At 38.8% G+C, this 21,604-nt stretch overlaps 2 protein-coding genes across 3 annotated transcripts in view; both read right to left on the bottom strand.

Annotated features, from left to right (window-relative positions):
- Positions 1-7,313, bottom strand: part of LOC107654506 (eukaryotic peptide chain release factor GTP-binding subunit ERF3A-like) — a 10,613-nt gene extending 3,300 nt beyond the window's left edge. The window contains exons 1-9 of the mRNA XM_016441591.1: positions 6,803-7,313; positions 5,525-5,566; positions 3,405-3,656; positions 1,777-1,810; positions 1,603-1,680; positions 1,268-1,448; positions 925-1,079; positions 677-817; positions 227-320 (exon numbers count right to left, since the gene is read on the bottom strand). Coding sequence (XP_016297077.1) covers positions 227-320; positions 677-817; positions 925-1,079; positions 1,268-1,448; positions 1,603-1,680; positions 1,777-1,810; positions 3,405-3,656; positions 5,525-5,566; positions 6,803-6,998 — 1,173 coding nt within the window. The 5' untranslated portion in view covers positions 6,999-7,313. The remainder of the gene's footprint in view (positions 1-226; positions 321-676; positions 818-924; positions 1,080-1,267; positions 1,449-1,602; positions 1,681-1,776; positions 1,811-3,404; positions 3,657-5,524; positions 5,567-6,802) is intronic.
- Positions 7,314-8,778: 1,465 nt separating this feature from the next.
- Positions 8,779-21,604, bottom strand: part of LOC107654505 (pyridoxal-dependent decarboxylase domain-containing protein 1) — a 19,794-nt gene continuing 6,968 nt past the window's right edge. For both annotated transcript variants that reach the window (XM_016441589.1, XM_016441590.1), the window contains exons 8-23: positions 20,553-20,631; positions 20,363-20,447; positions 20,200-20,248; positions 20,009-20,110; positions 19,752-19,877; positions 19,602-19,652; positions 16,878-16,938; positions 13,291-13,361; positions 13,057-13,162; positions 12,465-12,636; positions 12,066-12,184; positions 11,862-11,983; positions 11,665-11,757; positions 10,646-10,742; positions 10,447-10,545; positions 8,779-10,305 (exon numbers count right to left, since the gene is read on the bottom strand). In XM_016441589.1, the coding sequence (XP_016297075.1) occupies positions 10,085-10,305; positions 10,447-10,545; positions 10,646-10,742; positions 11,665-11,757; positions 11,862-11,983; positions 12,066-12,184; positions 12,465-12,636; positions 13,057-13,162; positions 13,291-13,361; positions 16,878-16,938; positions 19,602-19,652; positions 19,752-19,877; positions 20,009-20,110; positions 20,200-20,248; positions 20,363-20,447; positions 20,553-20,631 (1,653 nt within the window). In that variant the 3' untranslated portion in view covers positions 8,779-10,084. The remainder of the gene's footprint in view (positions 10,306-10,446; positions 10,546-10,645; positions 10,743-11,664; positions 11,758-11,861; positions 11,984-12,065; positions 12,185-12,464; positions 12,637-13,056; positions 13,163-13,290; positions 13,362-16,877; positions 16,939-19,601; positions 19,653-19,751; positions 19,878-20,008; positions 20,111-20,199; positions 20,249-20,362; positions 20,448-20,552; positions 20,632-21,604) is intronic.

Genomic DNA, 21,604 nt, shown 5'->3' with positions numbered 1-21,604 from the left:
ATATACCGTCACCGTCACTCACAGCCGCTCGCACGTGTTTTGCGCATGAGCCGCACGCAGCCCAAAATTAAACTGCTTAATCGACCATCGATAGCTTTAATCGATTGTATCTCTTATCGACAATTAACCGATCATCGATTAATTGTTGACATCCCCAATATATATATATATATATATATTTTTTTTTATTTTATTTTTTTCCCCACCTCCTCTCCACTCTACATACCTTATATTTGTCTACTATGGGTAACCTGACTGGTCCATCACTTGATCTGCTGAAGTTTGGCAAACTGTCCAGATGTGGAATGAATGGTAACCCTCTGTCCATAATACACAATAGTGATACACATTATTCATGTACTTTTATGATATTTAAAGCAGTGGTTCTCAACCCCGGACAATCAGGACATCTCAGCCAAGTTCTAGGGGGGCCGCAGTAAGTACCATAAAGCCTATGGTAATAAAACTAAATTTAAATATCACATAGGAGAAAGTATAATAATAAACTGACATCATATTTTTGAGCTTATTAATTCTTATTACAGAAGCAACAGAGGCATGTTTCAGCTTAGAAGGGATGGCTTGGTGTCAAAAAGGTTGAAAGCCAGTGATTTTTTTTATACTTGTCAAAAAGCATTCAAACAAAAACTGAATAACCGCAAATCCACACACTTACATATACCAAGGGCAGTACTCCGCTGGCTCCTTTAGATTGGCCCCAGTAAGTCCCGAACATGGCATGAAATGAACATCTTTCCTGGGGTTGAACCCGACTTTCTTTAAAAACGGAACAAGTTTCTCCTTACATTCTTCGTACCTGTGTGCAAACAGTATAAAAATATTAACACTAAATACCATTTTTTTCATAAAACCAAATAAAATACACTAACAACAGTCTCTGTATATAAATATCCCTCTTCTGACCTCTCCAGACTCCAGTTCACTGTTGGATCATCCATTTTGTTTACAAGTACAATCAAATGCTTGACTCCAGCAGTTTTGGCCAACATGGCATGCTCCCGCGTCTGGCCTCCTTTCTCAAAGCCCGTTTCAAACTCTCCTTTCCTTGCAGAGATTACCTTCGGATAGAAATGAATTCAGAGACTGAAAAGAATGAACAGGCAGTAGTTTCTGGTCTGCGAGTGAAAGTCAAGCCTTTTGAGATAGACAAATAGCGCCCTCTACTGTGTCATCAACACATTCAACCTGCTCACAGCTCATGCTACTCACTGCTCTTTTTGAGTGCCTACTCAATGCTATGACTCACCAGCACTGCCAAATCAGCCTGTGAAGCTCCACCAATCATGTTGGGCACAAAGCTTTTGTGGCCTGGTGCATCCAGAATGGTAAAGTGCTTTTCCTCGGTCTCAAAGTATGCACGTCCGACTTCCACAGTCTTTCCTTTGTCTCTTTCCTCCTGGTTTGTGTCAAGGGCCCAAGAGAGGTACCTGAGAAAAACCATTAACTATGAAAAACTGCTCCACCTTAGGCAAAAAAAAAAAAAGTACTGAAATGTTATGAGCTTAAGCTGTATTTGGAGGGAATCTGTTTGACTGCCCACCAGATGTTCTGGTAAATAAACGTATTAACTAAGCTAATTACCAAGTTTCCCTGTTCTTCTCCTTGGCTTCTCTCTCATACTTCTCCAGAGTTCGTTTATCCACCATTCCTGTTAAATACCTGTGGAGGAGGGGCAGAATATAAGTTATCAGAAACGTGGGACGGAAAAACCAACAATATCTGCTAAAAAACACTGCAGCAAAATCAACAACTCACATGATTTGTCCTCCAATAGTTGACTTGCCAGCATCTGGAGGAAAATGAGATTAGAGAGAGACAGGGTGAGGCCAAGACAGATAAATACGGTAAAATTCTGTTCTCTAAAGACATTTTAAAAGTGTTCCCCATGATGCTCTTGAGATATGTTATGAACTGAGATGCCTTGATGGTAACTGCTGACCTGCCAACCGTGGACATTTTTAATAGTACCATCAGCGTGGTGGGCGTGGGCGGGGATGGGGGTTGGTTTTGTGGAGTGGTGGTAAACAGTTTAGTTTTTCGTAACTGTTTAGTTCATTTTTGCTATTTAGTTTTTTTTAATGCTATTTAAAAAAGAAAAAAAAAAAACTCCAGTACACTTTAATTAAAACTCCAGTACACTTCTGTCCTGTACACTTCTCTATATTTATCAGTCTGGCAAGTAAACTAACAAAATTTACTAGCCAATGGTGATTCAATTGCCAAGGTGTTCTTAGAGGGCTGTTAGTTAGTGCTATCATACAAGTACACTTACTTGTAGGTTTAAAATTCTACATATGTCACATTTATTGTCCAACTACAAATATTTCAGCAAAATGTATATTTTAGTCAGAGTTCTTGCGCTCCTATTTCATTGAGCTCTGTCTGTTTGGTGCGCATGCGCGCGGCGGCGCTCGTTCTAAATGAAGTCTGTGGAGTTTAGCGGAGAATCGCAAAGCAAAAGCTCATGCACTTCTGACAACAAAATGGAAATATTTCCATGGCTTTTTTAACATTTACAGATGGAGAATATACCTGTGAAATGTAAGTTATGCATTAAGGAAAACAGCACATCTCAAACACATTAAACAGCGCGCGTCTCTGTCAGCCTCACACGCAGCCTTGCTGTCAGAGCATCTGACGGGGAGAGCGTGAACCGCTTTGAACTGAAACTATAAACTATAGGCTACTAGGAGAGAAATAAAACAAAGAAATTATTTAAATGCAAAACCCCCCCAAAAAAAAACGCTCATTTAAATGCAAAACCCCCCCAAAAAAAACGCTCTGATTGGTTGAACTCTTCATCTTTTTCTGTTGCTTGTTTTGAATACTGCGCGTGGACAGAGGCGTCAATAGATTTTTGCGTAGTTCAGAGTGACAAATCGTACCAGCATACTTTGAGGTCAAAATGCGTAGCCGCTACGCAAACTGCGTACAGGTTGGCAGGTCTGTAACTGATTAATATTAAAGTGGTTATATAACAAATCCAAGCAAATTAGAGCCAAGTACAAAAAAATGAGATGAATGAAACTGACGTTACTGGAACTGCTTATTTTGAGAAACTGAAATGAAAGCTAAAGATAAAAAATTAAAACACCAAAACTTTAAAGAAATGGCATGAAGATCTTGCCAAGATATATATTATAATTCAGCATAATGCCAACAACCTCAGCTATATATTAAGGAATCCAAAACAAGTGAATAATATAAAGTCAATAAACTAACATATATTTATTTATTTAAAGTATCTAAATCTAAAACTAAATCTGGCCTAAACATTAAAAATATTTTCATGAGAATCAACCCAAAAGTAAACAGTCCTTGAGGAGTTTAAACAGGACACTGGCATCAAATATATAATGTAAATGCAGCAAGCAAACACTAACCGACATGGCCAATGAAGACCACGTTAACATGTTCCTTCTTGGGGGCATTTGGCTGTGTGGGGACTACTTTAGGTGTTGGCACTACTTCTTCCTCTTCCATTCCTTCCTCTTGAGGGGAGTCTTCATCAGCCTGACCCCGGTCTCCTCCAGGGCTGCCTCCTGGCTCTGCCTCAGCTTTGCTAGGCTCACTCCCTTTCTGCTCCCAGGTGTCATCTGTTGCCATCTCTGCATCACCGTTCTCCATGGGCGGAGCTGATGTCAAAGGCAACATGATCATTTTACACTGTTTATCCAATTACTGTTGGTCTTGTGTCAATAACAGTCGTTTCCTTTCTGATTAATACTGCTGTGTTTGGTGTCAACATAATTGTGCCTAAAGGCTATTTTGAACCACAACAAAAGGCACAATCAAGATGACATGAAAACACAATCAAAAAAAATATAAAAGCAACAAACCACTAGAACATTTAACATTTTAACTACAAAGTTTAACAAACAAAATGGCTCTTCTTTTATAATAATGAATCCTTGTGTCTATTAGTAAGGTGAAGGTCTGTTCTCACCGACATGAAAATGCAATATAATGCGTAAAAATGGGCAAACAGGCAGAATGAAAATGCAAATTTACTCTCTGACAGTTGGTGGCGCTGGAGTAGAAACTAATGGCGCTTTTCCACTGCGTGGTACGACTTTTCATTCCGCGTCGCCCCATCAAGCTCTCGCTGGATCCGCTCCTCTGCTATCAACGAGAGGAACATCTGTTTTTCCGCAACAGACAACAAAACTTTTTGGTTGTTAAAAAAAGGTGCGCACATTCAAAACAGTTGCGTTCGATCCTTCGCTGGCTGTGCTAAAGAATCTAGCGGTTCTTTTGTGTTTGTGTCGCAAGTTCAGTGACGCAGGTAGCGACGATTCTCTCCGGCCAATACGTGATCAGTGGAGTTTACACGTCACGTTTTGGTAACGGTACGGTTCACTTGGAACCCCAACCGAGGTGGTACTAAAAAAAGTACCAGGTACTAGGGATGCACCGATACTGGTATCGGGCCCGATACTGGCATCCTGTACTCGTACTCGTTAAAATGCCCTGCCCGACAAAGTATTCATAGTTGTGTAAATAATACTGTCATACTAATAGCTGTCGGAATTATTTTTGGTTGATTGTAATCTATTACATGCCTTTCTATCAAAATTATCTAACATTATCAAGATGAATTTGTTCTGACACAGTTTAACTCTGAGTTCTTGTCATATTTTATTACCATTTTCTAAACTATAGCAAATAAACTGTGATAATGTGAGAAATGTTGAAGGTGTCTGAATAAATTTTGGTTTGACTATATCTATTTGATAAATTAAGTTAACCAACTAACATTATACATACTCTTTTGGTTTCTGTACCCACTATTTAAAAAATGTACAAATGCAATAAAAATATCGGTATCGGTACTCGGTATCGGCAAGTATCAAAAATAAAAGTATCGGTATCTGGCGAGTACTGGAAAAAGTGGTATCGGTGCATCCCTACCAGGTACTGTACCCAGTGGAAAACCCCAAAAAAGTGAACCGTACCGAGCCGTACCATGCAGTGGAAAAGCGCCATAAAAAACACCCCAGTTCACAAATCACTATGCAACTTTCCATTTCTGATACCAGCTTCTCACTGAGAAGAATATTAAACAATATTTATGTTTCAAACAGCTGTTCAGATTTTTCCCTTCACTATGGCATTTATCGAACTTCACCTAAATACACCATAATTTGGCTAAATACTCGGCTCATGAGTGCCACCAAGTCATGGTTTTATGTAACAGCGGCAGCTGAGCTTATGACCAAGAGCACGGTTTGTATTGGTTGAACAGGTTTTTTTTTAACACGTTCTTCTGTTCAAGTTCTGCTTAAACAGAAGCATTAACATGTTAATTCAAATTAAAATGTTTATCACATTGAATTATTCACACAAAACATCCATCTCGGTGTGAACAGGACTTGTGTTAGATCGTTGGAAACTGGAATGTGAGCAAGCACAAGTTACTAGCCACAGACTCATCTGTATGTTTATTATCATTATTACAGGGATGTGAAGCAAACTGTGGTTGTGTGTCTCAGCATTTACTTACCCTCAGGCTCTGACACTTCCACATTGGCATCTGCATCGGGACCTGCAGGAATATAAAATGCCTCTTTTTACAGCTGTAATTACACAGGACAGTCAAGTTACTAAGAATAATAGTCTTAAAAGGGAAATTGCATGACAACATTCAACACATTTACAGACAACAATCTGCACTGTGTAATTGTAGTAAGTGAATGGCATATCTTCCACTTGTGGTAAGGCAAAAACAGTTAAAAGGTCCTCCAACAAACTCCCATGCTTTTTGTAACATGATCACTTATCGAAATAAATACATAGGCTGAGTACCATACATTGCTGTGTTAAAAACTAACTCTCTTTAGAGTTTTTTTTTAAACTCAAATGAGCTTGGAAAAGTTTAATAAGCAGATCAGATCACATCACAGCGTTTACCTCCATTACACGCTACATTGATCTTTCTCAGAAGACCTCCAGTGTGTACCTTATAAACACAATGTATTCAAATACAACAGCTGACACAAAGGCTTCAGGCAAGAGTTTAGAAACTGTGCTGTAGTGAAAACATTTAGCTGCCTTGACAATAGCCAAACTGTGGTGGTAAGTACTTCTGCATGTGAACAGATGATGGTGAACATGTCCAGTTTTCTAGCGTCGTGATTTAAGCGGATCAGGCCAACAACTGTCTTTCATTGTTACACTATAACAGCTCAACACATAATGGTACATCACGTTTGCAGTAAGACAGCATGGGGGCCAAACCCCACCCTTAAACAATCAGCCAAAAGAGGCCCCTCAAACAAAGCAGTCAAGCAAGGGGAAAATGGTTGTTTATGAAGCGCCAGGCCTCTGATCATCAGTATTGATGATATTGTCATGCAAACAAACGCGAGCACCTTTGAGCAAGTTCACGTGCGTTAATAAAAAGGCGATAACATGTCTAAAGTTGTCCAATTAACCAACAAATTAACCGAATACACTTTTAATTCTTTATCACCATCCAGTTATATATTGTTATTAGTCTAAAATTGTTTTACAAGCACCTACACACAAAGTCTCCACCAAATTGAATCACTTTCTAGCACGAGCAACTGTTACGGTGTTAATGAACACTTCTTATTCACGTCAAGAAAGTTTTTCAGCTTGTTAAATCGCAAATTACACGTTGGCCCCGTTTCCGCTTCGAGCCGTTGACGGCAACTCTGGTGTAACGTTACGTTAGCATCCATGCTAAGCTCATGCGAACAAGCGTGTGTGCGGCTAACAGCTAACGCGGCTAACACTCGTTAAATAACCGGGAACTCACCCGCTGACTCCACCGTTTCCGTGGAGCTCTTCTGTTGGAAGGTCGGGATGAATTCCGCGGCGTGCACGTTGGGGACAAACGGCTTGGCGTCCACGTTTAGGCTGGCAATAAAAGCCTTGGAAAGTTGCTCGTCGACCTGGGCCTCGCCATCGTCCTCCTGATCCCAGGAATCAGGGGCAGTGTCTATCGCGTCCATCGCCACACAGCTGCTCCACACACACCCGCTTTAAAGCCACGGACTTGATCACTTTCGTGTCCGGCCTTAGCCGCTGTTAAGGTCACCCCGTGCGTCGTGAAAACTTTGTTAGCGGACTGTGGCCTTCCCCCCGTTTGGTTGAAATCAAACAGCCGGTGTCTCTCAACGAGGGGCGAGAGAAAAGGGAGGTTTGACTAAGCGCTCGGAATGAGTTCTCCTCGTGTGTGCTGACGACTCCCCTGACCTCGCGGAGCAACAGCGAACGGGGTTCTGGGAAATGTAGTGGGTTTGCCTCTGAAAGAAAGCGAAAGGCGCCTGAGCGGTGTCGATAATAAACTACTACTTCTTCTTCTTCGGTTTTATGGCGGGTAGCACCAATGTTAAGGTGCATTATCGCCACCTACTGTATTGGAGTGTGAACCAGAGTTTACCCTTTCATAATAAGAGGACAAAAATATATATTTATTTTATATTTAAAATAAATAAATAAACGTTGCCAGATATTGCTAGGAAAAACAAAAAGAAAAGAAAAAAAGAAATAAAGTCCATATCTTGAACTTTGGAAAATAATATGAAGATATCGGAGACCCTAACCGGAATCCTCACTTATTCACTTCCTAAATTGTCACATAAGTGGAAAAAGGACCTGTCCTGAGCGTAACATTGATCGCGCCTAACCTGCCTTCCGTTTCCATCATACAACTTCCATTTCCACTATACTCGCTCCTTCTTATTCTTCTTCTTCGGTTTTATGGCGTGTAGCACCAATGTTAAGCTGCATTATCGCCACCTACTGTATTGGAGTGTGAACCAGAGTATACCCTTTCATAATAAGAGGACAAAAATATATATTTATTTTATATTTAAAATAAATAAATAAAAATAAATTACTAAATTAACAAAATAAATAAATAATAAAAATAATAATTTGGATGTTTATTTATTATTTTTAAGGTTTTATTCAGCATAGTATGCCCAACCCTTAATCTTGTTAGAATATTTTCTTCTTTGGTGCTTCTTTTAGTTATTCTCACGACTTCTACTTCTCGCTGTATTTCATAAAGTTGACGTCCTGTATTTCCTGTATCCCATTTATGTTGCCACTCCTTAGTGGTATATGCTTTAATTACTGCTTTTGCTTCATATTTACTAAGTGAGATATTCATGATATCCTCGTTTTCCAACGCCTGTTTTGCTAATCCATCAACCTTTTCATTACCCTTTATCCCCCTATGAGCTGGTATCCACATAGATATTATCTAGTATCCACATAGATATCATGATGTTCATATTCTTAAATCTATACAGATTTTCATATATCTCATTTACTATATCCTGTCTACTATGAGATGTGAATGATTGCAATGACTTTAATGCCGAACATGAATCTGTACAAAGTATAACCTTTTTGATTTGAGTCTCCTCTATCCACTGTAGTGCTGTTGCTATTGCCATCATCTCTACTGTGTATACTGATAAATGATCTGATGTTCTCCTATTAACAGAAATGTTTAAGGATGGAATACTGAATGCAAAACCTGTTCTCCCTGTATTAGGATCTTTAGATAATAAACTACATTTCCGCATTATGGATAAACCCGATCGTTTGCTGACCTCTTTTAAAACTACTGGCCTATTTCCGTTCACCGCAACTATAAAACATGTATAACTAAAAATGTTTTTGAAGTGTTTAAATTTGCTTTTAAAATGTATTTGAAGCTTAACTTTAAAGGTTTTTAATGATGTGATAAAGCACCAGTTTTCAACTGCTTAAATTGTGTAAAAGTTCAGGGCAGTTTTGGAAGAAAAAAAAAACCTCCAAGCTCTTATTTTTGTTTTAGTACCATTTTTTTTATTGTCATTTACATAACTGCTCATTGTAAAATAAAATTGTAATTATAAAAACCACTCTATTCTTTCTTTTGACACAACATTTCAAGTTAGCACTTATCTCCCCCAAAGAAAAAGAAAAAAACAATGATTTATTGCACCAGTTAAGACTGAATCATTTTGAAAAGATGAGCAGGTCTACAATTACATTATTCAGTAAGGAAGCACAGTTATGAAAAGAGCACCTTATGCCCCAAAAACATGGATGGATGTGTTCTAGCTGTAGTGAATTTACTTCTCATGAATAATTCACACAATATTCATATGCTAAATGAAACTACATTTCCCCAGTAGCAAAGCTTTTTTTTTTGTATGTGCTAAAACAATTAACATTGGTGTAAACAACAAATAAAGATCTTCATTTCAGTACATTATATTTAGCCGTCATACACATCCAAAAATGAAACGATTACTGAAAAGAGACATCTCTGAAACATTATTCACAGTGAGAACAGTATATGATAATCATTTCACTATTGGTAAAGCCAAAAGTGCTGGACAGATATCTGTTTGATTTAATAAACTTATTTTAGACATATAGCAAATGTTACTTATCTCTAAATAGCCTAATGTCCTCCAAGAGAATTATTTATAGAATAAATAAATATTCTGCTGTTCTGATTAAAGTGTGACATTCTGTACATAAAAGTGCAATAAGGCTATCGTTTGATTAGAAACAGCTGCATGAGTCTTCAAGCATCAACCTTCTTTCTCACACGTCTGCCTGTGGAGAGTACATAAAGCAAGACCAGCTTTTGGCAAACAAGACATTTTGACGTTAATGTACATGACGGTAAGGCCACAATAGCCCTTTCGTTGTGGAAATAATGTGTGGAAATGCATCAGAAAAACCTGTCAGACAGGCTTATAGATGACAAAGATAAGCGTCCAAAACCTAAACGTAACGGCTGTGTCACCCACTATGGAAGGATATACTGGCAGTGCACATAAAGAACTGTGAGGAGACCCTGTAATATATGATTAACCAAACCTTAAAAATGTGCAACTGATTACGAGAAGAAAAAGGGACGTATATTCAGACATTACTTCCATGAAATTCCAGTGTTTTGTTATTTGCATTTAAAGCTGCTTCTTTCCTTAATTTCAAGAGTGGTTTGCTCAAGGCATCAAGGTCACGGACGCATATTCCTCCGTGAGACAAAGCCAACCTCTGGGACATCCCTTTAGGAGTGGTCTTATCTAAGGGCGTCAGTCTCTTGTCCCTCTGGTACATGCTGGTCTGATGAAGCCGTTTCCGCCACTATGTGGACATGACGCTCCTGAGGGACCTCTGCCTCCTCCGCATCACTGGCCTGCACGGGTGCCGTTTCCCTGAACGATTCTTCAAGCTGGCTGACAGAGCTGGTATCACTGACAGAGTCTGAGCCCGCTCCCTGCCGCCGGAAGAGTTTTTGGCCTGTGAATCACATGGTTTGATTAACCTGAGAGCTCTGTAAACATCAGTGTACGACCAAATGTGATTTAATTATGTTGTGGACACAAAGTAATTAGGTGTAATTAGGGTCACACTGATCTTAGATCAAGATGTTACCGTTACCTGGAAACCGTTTGGTGACGGACTTGGGGGAATCGAGAGAAGCTTCTTTATTCATCTGGGCTTTTATAGAATAAACGGGCTCGGTGCTGTCCAGACAACCTATGGAGGTAAAATAGATGCTATAAAAACCTGAAAGCTACAATTAAACTGATTATTTATTTGACATTTTTGTGCATTACAAACTTTAAAGCATCTATACCTTCAGCTAGGTTGAAAGTTTTTCCTTTGACAGAGGCCTGAACTGGGGAGAACCAGTTAATCACAGAGCCCACCAGAGGGATTTGTCGAAGTACACCCTGAAAAGTAAAAATTTTTAATTATTTCATCAGAAAATTATTACAATTATATAACCAGCATTGTTGAAATGGAAAATTGATTTCTGAATGTTTTAGTATTTGGTTTGTCTTGATCAGGATCCCACATGAGTCACATGCAAAATATCACATTAAAATATTTGACCTATAAATCAAGTGAAAGAAAAAACTAACACTTGACGGGGTCATGAACTGTGAAACCAAAATTCCCTTGATCTTTTGACATATAAGAGGTCATTGTACTATAAAAACATCCTGTAAGTTTCAGAACTCAAATCTTTATCGTTAGTCTAAAAACAGCTTTGATTGAAGCCAATCTGCCAAAATGACCAAAAGTCATCATCAACGCCTGCTTCTACATCGCTGCCTGTTTAGCCCCGCCCACCGATTTGCACATGTAGTGTGAATAACGAGAGGCGAACGCAGGTCTACGCAGAAACCAAACGGTAACGATGCTCTGAAGACAACAAGACACTTTACAGTGCCACGCTGTGGAAAAACAGTCATTACATTGCCTTCCTTCTGATTCCAACATTAGGAAAGAGTGAATGAACTTTATTTTTAATGAAGATCCAGACCGCGTCAGTAAGAACTTGGTCCTTTGTTCACTTCATTTTACCGCGGATCACAGCAGTGGGCATTTACGTCCGGGTCTACAATCCACCACGGCTATTCAGACGGAGAGTTCTGATGAGGGGGGTTAAGAAAAAATCTTGTAAAAATCTTGATAACATAAGTGTACCTCAGAGTACAAAATAAAAAACAACAGCAGTTCATGACCCCTTTAAATATTTCTCGACCACTTTATGCCATAAGGTTTCTTTGGTTTATTTTACAGGTTTGAATGAGATCTTGTGACCTCAGACTTTTGGAGCCCGCAGTCCACCTAGACATATTCACTCACCTCTTCCATAAGTTTCTCTTCATTTGCTTTCTGAAGCTGCTGCTCAGCTTCCTGTATGCCTCTTCTCACAACCTCCGTCATGTTCTCAAACAACTAGCCGCAAACATACACAGATGCATTATATCTTCTTATGTTTCTGATTTTCATTTTCTGCTTCAATTATTAAACACCTGTCCAAAGCAAAAGTCAGTGCAAACCTTTCCACTTTCCTCAATGTCTCTTCCAATAGATACTATAGTTTCCACCAACTCTGCCACATCCAGGTCTTCTGTTGCCATACCAATGAATATGCAGTTTTTCTCCTCACAAAACTCAGGACCTGCACACAAGACAGGGTCACTGAGTTCATGTGAATTACACCAATTCTACAACTGTCAATCATAAGACCATCAGGAATTTACCATCAGAGAAGTACAGGTCAGTATCCAGTTCCATCAGCTTCTTAAGCAAGTCACTGTTGATCTTCTCCACACTGTGATGTCTCTTGTCTTCATCCAGGTCTGTGGTTCTGGCCTCATACCTTTTGAACAACAAACAACAAACAAAAAGAACCTGTTTAACACTGTGGAAACTTACAACAATGCGAGTTTCCTTCTTCTCCGAGTGAGGAATAGAGGATATCAGGGTCACTGTATCCTTTTAGCTCAGCTGGCAGAATAGGTCACGTTTTCGATATCCAAAGAACACAAAACTGACGTGTGTATACCTCAAATGCACTTTGGATAAAAGCATCCATCAAATGCATGAATGTAATGTAAAATTTGCAGTAAACTGATGCAGGTTTGACTCCAGAGTCTCACCTCACACCTCCAAGACCAGGCCAGCTCTGGTCCTCAATGTACAAGAGTGAAGCTTGTTGTAGAACCTCATCCTTGAAGTCCTGTCTGAAGCGTAGGGTGCAGCTCAGCACTGGGATCATCTCTCCCAGCTTGTCCACCAGTGCAGCCACGTCATTCTCCTGAGTGCCAAGAGCTACACACATATACAGCATTGTTAGCATAAACATGTTCACATGAATTGGGTGTCACCACTGCAATACAACTGACAAGTCATAAAATCAATGATACTTTTATATCTTTGCGCACTAAGGAACTAAAGACAGAGAATAGTCCACTCAAGCCCCTATTTTTGCGGAAATATTTTTATCAATCCTCTCTGTCTCTCTTTATTTATATATTTATTCAGAAATCTATCTCGCCAATTTCTTCTGATTTCTTCCTTGCACCTATTTAATATAGGCTTATTCAAATGTCTAGAGCTTGCACATAACCCAGGATTTCTTAAATTTATAATTAGCTCCATCATGTATGCCTCCAGTTCTTAAGTCAGTATGGCTTGGGCCTGAACATTGTGTTAGCATTCCCGATTTTAATTGTCTCCCAAATGTCTTACCCGCAGCGGTCATGAGGGGGCTGAAGCGAACACATGAGCCCTCATCTTCCAGCTCAACCACATCCACACCACTTAGCGGAACCTGCTGCGCCAACTGCTCACCCAACTGTCAAATCAGATCAAAGCAGTCGGGTGACTCATTTGTAAGAAAATGATCTCGGCACTCTATTATAAACGCTCACAATTCAGCCTACTTATTTCTCATAATACATTGTGAGTAAGAGAAGCATTTACCCATCTGTTAAGGGCATCAAGGATATCTCTTTCCCCTTCAAGATAGCCTTCTACTGAGCCACCACTTGAGGCTGAAAATGAAAGTTTTGTGGATTTTAGTCAATATCTCTTAGTATATACATGCATAATATTTTTGTAGAAACCCTTTTTTTCAGAAATCATTGATGAATAGAAGGTTAAAAAAAGAACAGCATTTATTCAAAATCTTTTGTAACATAAATGTCTTTACTGCCACATTAAAGCTGCAGCCTGTAAGTTTTGCCTCTTTGTCGCCATCTCTGTTTGAAACCTGCAATTGCAAGTATTTGCGGAGTTATTTTCTTAATGTGGGTCTTGCATGGCTCCTCAGCACGTATGAATCTAATGTTTAATGTGTATGTGTAGGGTGACCAGACGTCCCGTTTTTCCCGGGACAGTCTCATATTTAAGCTCCATTTTTAGTGTCCCGACTTATTTTGAAAAAATCATGTTGTCACATATTTCAAATTTTTTTAGACTGGATGATCAGAGCAAGTAGTAGTGGTGTTCTGTCATGCGAGAACAGCCTATTTAAAGGTAGTCAAGCTCGTCTTACAACAAAATCACCATTGCAATCACAATTCGTTATCGATTAACTTGCAGTAAGTGAAGGTGGAACAGGCGGAATCACACTGAAGGACACACAACAGAAGCGCTCACACGCCAACATAATCCCTCTCAGATAGCGTGCGATCAGTTCTCCTTGCGCCTGAATTGTCAAATACACACACAGTTGTCAAAATATCCATCATGTGGAGTACCTCACATAAATACAGTCGGTTATGGCTTAAAGGGTTAGTTCACCCAAAAATGAAAGTTAGTCCATAAATTGCTCACCCTCAAGTCATCCTAGGTGTATATGACTTTCTTCTTTCAGACGAATCCAGTCGGAGTTATATTAAAAATTGTCTTTGATCTTCCAAGCTGTTTAATGGCAGTCAGCGGGTGTTGCAGTGCATCAGTCCAAAAGAAGTGAAATAAAAAGCGCCCATCCATAAAAAAAAAAAGTGTCTCACACGGCTCCGGGGGGTGAACAAAGGCCTCCTGTAGCGAATCTATGCGTTTTTGTAAGAAAAATAACCATATTTAAAACGTAATAATCACTTTAATGTAGCTTGCGCGAACAGTTGTACACGGAAGCAGCTCCGGGCGGATTGTGTCCGCCATTGTGTCGACAGATGTAGAAAAGAATGACTGCTAAGCGATTGAGGTGTTCTGTTGTTGGATGTAATAATGAACATAGCAGTAGTCATTTACTCCCGGCATCTGAGCCGCTGAAGACGCAGTGGATTACGTTTGTTTTTGAAGGGAATGCACCCCCGATCTAAATAAATGTGTCTATGTTCGCGCAAATCATTCGTGATCCAGCTTCACCTCCAGAAGAAGTGAGTATATGGTTTTTTAATGAATCTTTGCAAATCGCCTTTCCTAATAATGTGCTAATTAGCAAGTTTCATGATGAATGCAGTTAAAGTAAACAGTCCCTTAGAGAGCAGCTCGGAAGAGAGGGGAGGGGTCAGCAGAGCTCATTAACATTTAAAGGAAAATGCTACAAAACGGCTTGCTCTGAAAAGAGCTGTTTTTGACAGGGTAAAAAATGTGTTTTTTACACTACCATTGAGAAATTTTAACCAAACTATGTTACAGACTTTTCATTAAGACCCTAAAGAATCATATCAACTTGTGGAAAATGGGCATCCGATGACCCCTTTAAATAAACCTACTGTATTTGAAAAACAGGTTTATTTAATTTGTATCTCTATCGTATTTGTCTTATTTGCTGCTTTGTTATATATCGTGGTCATATTGCCCACTCCTTGCCCACCCGTCTCGTATCCCACCATGAGAAATCTGGTCACCCTATGTGTGTGTGGCAGTCAGTCACTGCACCGGTGTGGATACTGTACTTCGGAATCACAGATTCTAGCCTACGTCTTTTAATAAGAATTTTCACCAGATATTGTCATCTGAACGAGTAAGTAACAAGCCTGACACTTCTGTTCTGACCAACTGAGAAAAAAAGCATTACAATGAATTGCGCTACAAACGGTGATTAAATTTAACGATCACTTAGCTCATATCACATCAAACCGTGCAAATTATTATTACTGTTATACTTTGTTCTCAAACTATTAATGTTAACAACATCAGCATTGCATGACTATATGTATGTGTGTATTAGCATTACATGTAGATTTCAGTTTCTGTACAGTCTAATCTCTAATTGTCATACCATTTCGAATTTCATATATAAATTCTTTAAACCCAAAAAGCAAATTATTCCTCCTTAGAACTGGTTCTCTTTAAAATACAAAACTTGTGTAATCCCACACAGGCTATCTGTAATCAGATGCACATTTAAAACTGGAATATAATCTAATTTCAGTCACTTGTGTTCCATAAACAAACCTTTTTGGATTACAATCCGCCATCAAAATGTTAAGTTTAATTATTCCAGCTGCTGTAAGAAAAGGCTATAAATGATCGGCCACCTGCAGCATCAACACATGATAGCCTACTAGCTTCGTGATAGCCTACACAACTTCTTTATGTTTACAGACATGACAAAATGACGCAGCGGCATGCTCGAATTTCCCATGAACTCCTACCAGTACCACTCAAATTAGAAAACATTATTATAAACTTTCCATTGTGAATCTGGCGAAGGTAAGAAGTTTTGAACACTGGCTTTTTATGTATTTATCCAAGATGTTCATGTCTTTCTTTCTTCAGTCGAAAAGAAATTAAGATTTTTAAGGAAAACATTCCAGGATTTTTCTCCATATAGTGGACTTCAATGGTGGCCAGCTGGTTGTGTGTCAATGCAGCTTCAAAGGGCTCTACACAATCTCAGACAAGGAATAAGGGTCTTATCTAGCTAAACGATCGGTCACTTTCTTAAAAAAATAAAAATTTAGATACATTTCAACCACAAATTCTCTTCTTGCACTAGCTCTGCGATATGCTACTTGACGCATTACGTAATCACGTGTGAAACTTCACGCGTAGTTAGCTCTTCGTCTGTGTACTCCGGTTCAAAAGTTAGGGTGGTTAGGGTTCTCCTCCAACTTCAAATCGTCCGACATTACCTTTTTTTGTAAAGGGCATTTGACTTTCTTAGCACGTTCGCTTTGTAAACACTGGGTTGGTGCTTCCACCTACATCACGTGTGACCTTTCCAACATGATTACGTAATGCGTGAGGTCGAGCTAGTGCAAGACGAGCATTTGTGGTTAAAAAGCATATAAACTTAATTTTTTAGAAAATGACCAGTTTTTTCGCTAGATAAGACCATTATTCCTCAGCTGGGATCTTGTAGAGCCCTTTGAAGCTGCACTGAAACTGCAATTTGGACGTTCAAACCGTTGGCCACCATTGAAGTCCACAATATGGAGAAAAATCCTGGAATGTTTTCCTCAAAAAACGTAATTTCATTTCATCTGAAGAAAGAAAGACATGATCATCTTGGATGACAACCTTGCTAAATAAGTGTTTTCAAAAAAAAAATTACCAAAATGTTTGACTGGTTTACATAAACACACACATACAACCAAGAAAAGGAAACTTACAAGTGCTGTTGTCTTGTGAAAACCTGAACACCACCACAGGAGAATTCAGTTCATCCTCCACCTACAAACATCAGAGAGACACAGAGGGTGGGGACGGGGTCTCAAAACACCTTTTACACATATGTGACCCTTGACCACAAAACCAGTCTTAAGTCGCTGGGGTATATCCTACCATAAATATATCAAAACTTAATTTTTGATTAGTAATATGCATTGCTAAGAACTTCATTTGGACAACTTTAAAGGCAATTTTCTCAGTATTTAGATTTTTTTGCACCCTCAGAATCCAGATTTTCAAATAGTTATATCTCGGCCAAATATTGTCCTATCCTAACAAACCTTATTTATTCAGCTTTCAGATGATGTGTAGATCTCAATTTCGAAAAAATTGACCCATATGACTGGTTTTGTTGTCCAGGGTCAAATATGAGCATTCACTACAGGAGGCCTTAATGTCATGCTGTGAGCACTACCATGTTATTGTGAAATTGGTTTAATATTTAAATGTTGTGATGCAATGTCATGGAAAGGCTTTTTGTTTGCTAGCTACTGGTTTGAAAGGTCAATCTGGACAATGTGGCACATGACCTAAAGTCATGCATTAGTGCTGCTGGAATGTCTATATGATGCTGGAACCTTTGTTATAACTAAGAAAAGCTTATGTTGTTAAATTACAGGACAAATGCCCATTATTATAATTATCAAACAATGCTTCCTTCATGACTAATGGACATTTTCATGAACAAATGTCTAACCACCATTGACATAAATTAAGGAAATGAAGCCTTATAAATATCACCAAGTGTCTACCTCTTTGAATATCTTAAAAACATTAAATAAATGTTGTACTGTGGTTCCTGTTATAGCTATGTCGTTGTAACAATCATATAAATAACTTACACACAGGAACATCACCGCTTAATTTTGCTCCATCTCTCACAAGGGCCATTTTAATAAATTTTGCTCAATTCCCATGATGCTACATCATTGCTCCAAAGCGAGGTCCAGCACTGATGCCCAACGAGTCATCAAGCTCTGTGAAGTGACATTTCTCAAATGTTTTTGCACATGCCTGTAGCATTGGCAGGCCTTTACACGAATAAAAGCCTTTAAACTGAGCACCAGCACTTATGGGTGGACATGGTGAGGGAGGGAACAGTGGAGAAACAGCGCGAGTGAAAGGGAGAAGGAGTGGAGTGGGATCAAGCAGGCAGAGGGTTGGTCCCACCTACAATAGAGAGTATAAGAGAGCCCAGCACGTCCCGCAGCGAGCCCCCGGAGATGGGAGGGACCCGGGAATGAGACACCACATCCTGAAACCAAGGCACCCACGCTCACTACCACACTATGTATACAGTATAAGAGCTGCACACATTGCTGACGGTCACAAAGCACACCGCCAACATACATATGACGAACACTCTGCTCTTTACCATGCGCAAAGCCTCGATCAGAGACACCTCACTGTCAAGGATATCCTAATGGTGGTGACACAGAACAGAGGTGTTTGCTAACTTTTAAGGTTTTAGCCTTAGTGTGATTAGGAGTGACAGGAAAAAGTGGGTCACTGACAGATAGAAAAGAACAAAATTTCAGGAAGCTGCCAGATAAAGTGCAAAGAGTGGTGTCATTAAGCTACCAAATGTGTTATTATGTATTCATATTTTCAGCTGACATATTTTAACACGGTGATACTGTCTGGTTGTAAATGGCAGAAATGCCTGCCAGGTGCTGATGATGTCAAAGATTTTAAAGGGATAGTTCACCAAAAAAGGTAAAGTTGGTCATTGTCATTATTTATCTGCCTTCAAGTCACTCCAAACCTTTCTTTTTTTCCAGTGGAACACAATAGGTGATTTTTTTTTAATATATTGTGGCTGTTCTTTCCCATGTAAAGCGAATGGGAACTGGGGCTGTCGAAATCAAAAATAAAGCACAATAAAAAAAAAAATCTTAAAGTAGTAAGCTTGTGTTATCATGACTTCAAAGGCCATACAGCAGTGATATTTTAGTATTATTTCTATACAATTCTTTTATCAGTATTTTGAATGAGCTTTTATTTGTAGTCTTTTTTTAGTTTTAGTAATTGTCACATGCTTGTTTTTATTAGTTTTTTTATATTTCTATTCAACTTTCATTTACATTTATTTCAGTTTTAGTAATGCTTGTATTTCAATTTAAGCATAATTTATTTCAGTTACTGCCGAGGCAACATTTCTCATTTTCAAGTTTTTAAGTTTTCTTCTAATATTTATATTTTATTTCAATTAATGAAAACAATTTTAATAGTTATTGCTTTAGTTAACACTCCTACCAAACATTTTTGTGGTGCCATTTGAGGGAAGCCGATATGTGAATAATGTCCAAATCACATGGAGCACTTTTATGCTACTTTTAAGGAGCATCTCTTTCCAGTCCCCATTTATTTTCATTATATGCAAGTATGAAAAATTTGAAATTCCTCAAAACGTGTGTGTGTGTGTTCCATGGAAGAAAGAAAGTTATATGGGTTTGGAACAACATGGGATGTGTAAAGACATTTTTGGGTGAACTATCCATTTATTAAATGAAGGAAGCAACACCAACTCAGGACATAGGAAATATTGATATGCAGTAGCATCAAAATCATTTTGATTCACATTCTTTTTTTTGGGTGATTGTGATGTAACACTAAAAGACTCTGTACCAACATACAGCTAAATGGATGAAGACGAGTTCACCTACCGAGGTTTTTATTGAAGCCAGTGTCTTCAAATTCTCCAACAGCTGTTGACTCTACAGGGAAACAGATCAATTCCCAACAAGGTCAGAGTAATTCTTGTGTTTAAAGTACAGTGCGTCGGATTATCTAAATGAAGTTGGCAGGGTACTCACTAGCTGCGAGGCATGCTTAATCCTCTGTAAAATCCCATCATGCCCAAGGTACTGAAGGGACAGCCAGAGAGGCAAAGCCCGAAGCTTCTCCACTGGTTGGCTAGAGGTCAGACCTGCTGCGAGAGACTGCCCCCAACCGGCAGGGAGGATAATTAGCATCAGGTTTTTGCACATAGTACAGTCATATCTTTGGACTGCATTTCCATATGACGTGCTGTAAAATGATGATTGGTGTTTAAAATAACAGTCCAATTTACCAGGGCCGGATCCTCATGTCTGTAAAGGGTGACAGCAGGCACAGCCGGCAGGCCCAACCACGGGCCTGGAGTTAAAGTCATACTATCACACTTAGTGGCCGCCTTGATAGAGAGAGGAAGAAAATAATAGCACATACTTTACGACAGGAAACAAATGCGGGCATATTTGTGCCAAAAAAAACAGAACATACCGTGACAGTAGAAGAGACCTGACCAAGAACAAGCGTTGCCAAATTCACCCTGAAAGTATGATGAAACTATGATGAATATTAACTATAAACATCAAATCTGTTTATTTAAATGTATAAAAGTAAATCAAGAGGTTCTACAGAAACAGGACCAGCTAATACCAACCCCTCCACATGGAGCCACATATTGTACTGAACGCAGAGCTCTTTCAGACGACTGAGCTTGTCTGTGTGACCCGCACCTGGCGTTCCTGAGAGATTAAATGAATTTTAATGATTGCATGCAAAACTGACAACCAACAAATGCTTGCAAAAACTATACTGCTTGAATAAATAAGGTCTAATAGCGAACTGACCAGCATTCGCTATCAACAGCAATGGAAGCTTCCCTGATTCACGATCGTCTCTGATGAGCTTGTCAAGCAATGCAACATCCTGTGAAAAGACAGGTTAGTGAAAAACACCATTTCAACACATTTTCTATTAATTGTATTAATACGGTCTCATTACTTGCACTTTTCTGAACAAAGAGTTTCAATTTCATTTGTCTTTCAATTTAATGTGTTACATGTGTCTGTCTGTAGTGTTTTGCATATGCACCAAGGCAAATTCCTTGTTTATTTTTTACTTGGTTTAATATAATGTGTGGGGGGGGCAGTAAGATTTTTTTTTTTAAAAGTAATGTTTTTATTAAGCAAGGACTCATTAAATTGATCAAAAGTGATAGTAAAGACATTTATAATGTTACAAATTATTTCTATTTCAAATAAATGCTGTGCTTTTGAACTTTCTACTCAAAGAATCCTGAAAAGTAGGCCTGAATATATGGACTTATCGTGCAATATACAGTGGGTACGGAAAGTATTCAGACCCCCTTCAATTTTTCACTCTTTGTTATATTGCAGCCATTTGCTAAAATCATTTAAGTTAATTTTTTTTCCTCATTAATGTACACACAGCACCCCATATTGACAGAAAAACACAGAATTGTTGACATTTTTGCAGATTTATTAAAAAATAAAAACTGAAATATCACATGGTCCTAAGTATTCAGACCCTTTGCTCAGTATTTAGTAGAAGCACCCTTTTGTAACTTAAATGATTTTAGCAAATGGCTGCAATATAACAAAGAGTGAAAAATTTAAGGGGGTCTGAATACTTTCCGTACCCACTGTATGTACATGACCTCAATAATTTTTGGTTATGCAATATATCGGCCATTATATTTACTTAAAAAAATAATATCACCATGTTTTGTACATTCCACTTGCGCCTGTGTCTTTTGCAGCTTCTTGTACATAACGTGGTGTAGTTGGTGCTAGTTCAATTTTAAAAAACGCTTCTACAAAAAAAGTTTCATCTGCAGATATGGTCTTGTTTAGGGATCTGTGCCTTTGTGCATATGGAC

The sequence above is a fragment of the Sinocyclocheilus anshuiensis genome, unplaced genomic scaffold (assembly GCF_001515605.1).
Source record: "Sinocyclocheilus anshuiensis isolate Anshui unplaced genomic scaffold, SAMN03320099.WGS_v1.1 scaffold419, whole genome shotgun sequence".
Taxonomy (NCBI): Eukaryota; Metazoa; Chordata; class Actinopteri; order Cypriniformes; family Cyprinidae; genus Sinocyclocheilus; species Sinocyclocheilus anshuiensis.
The sequence above is the reverse complement of the archived record's forward strand: the minus strand, read 5'-3'. Positions and strand labels throughout refer to the sequence as shown.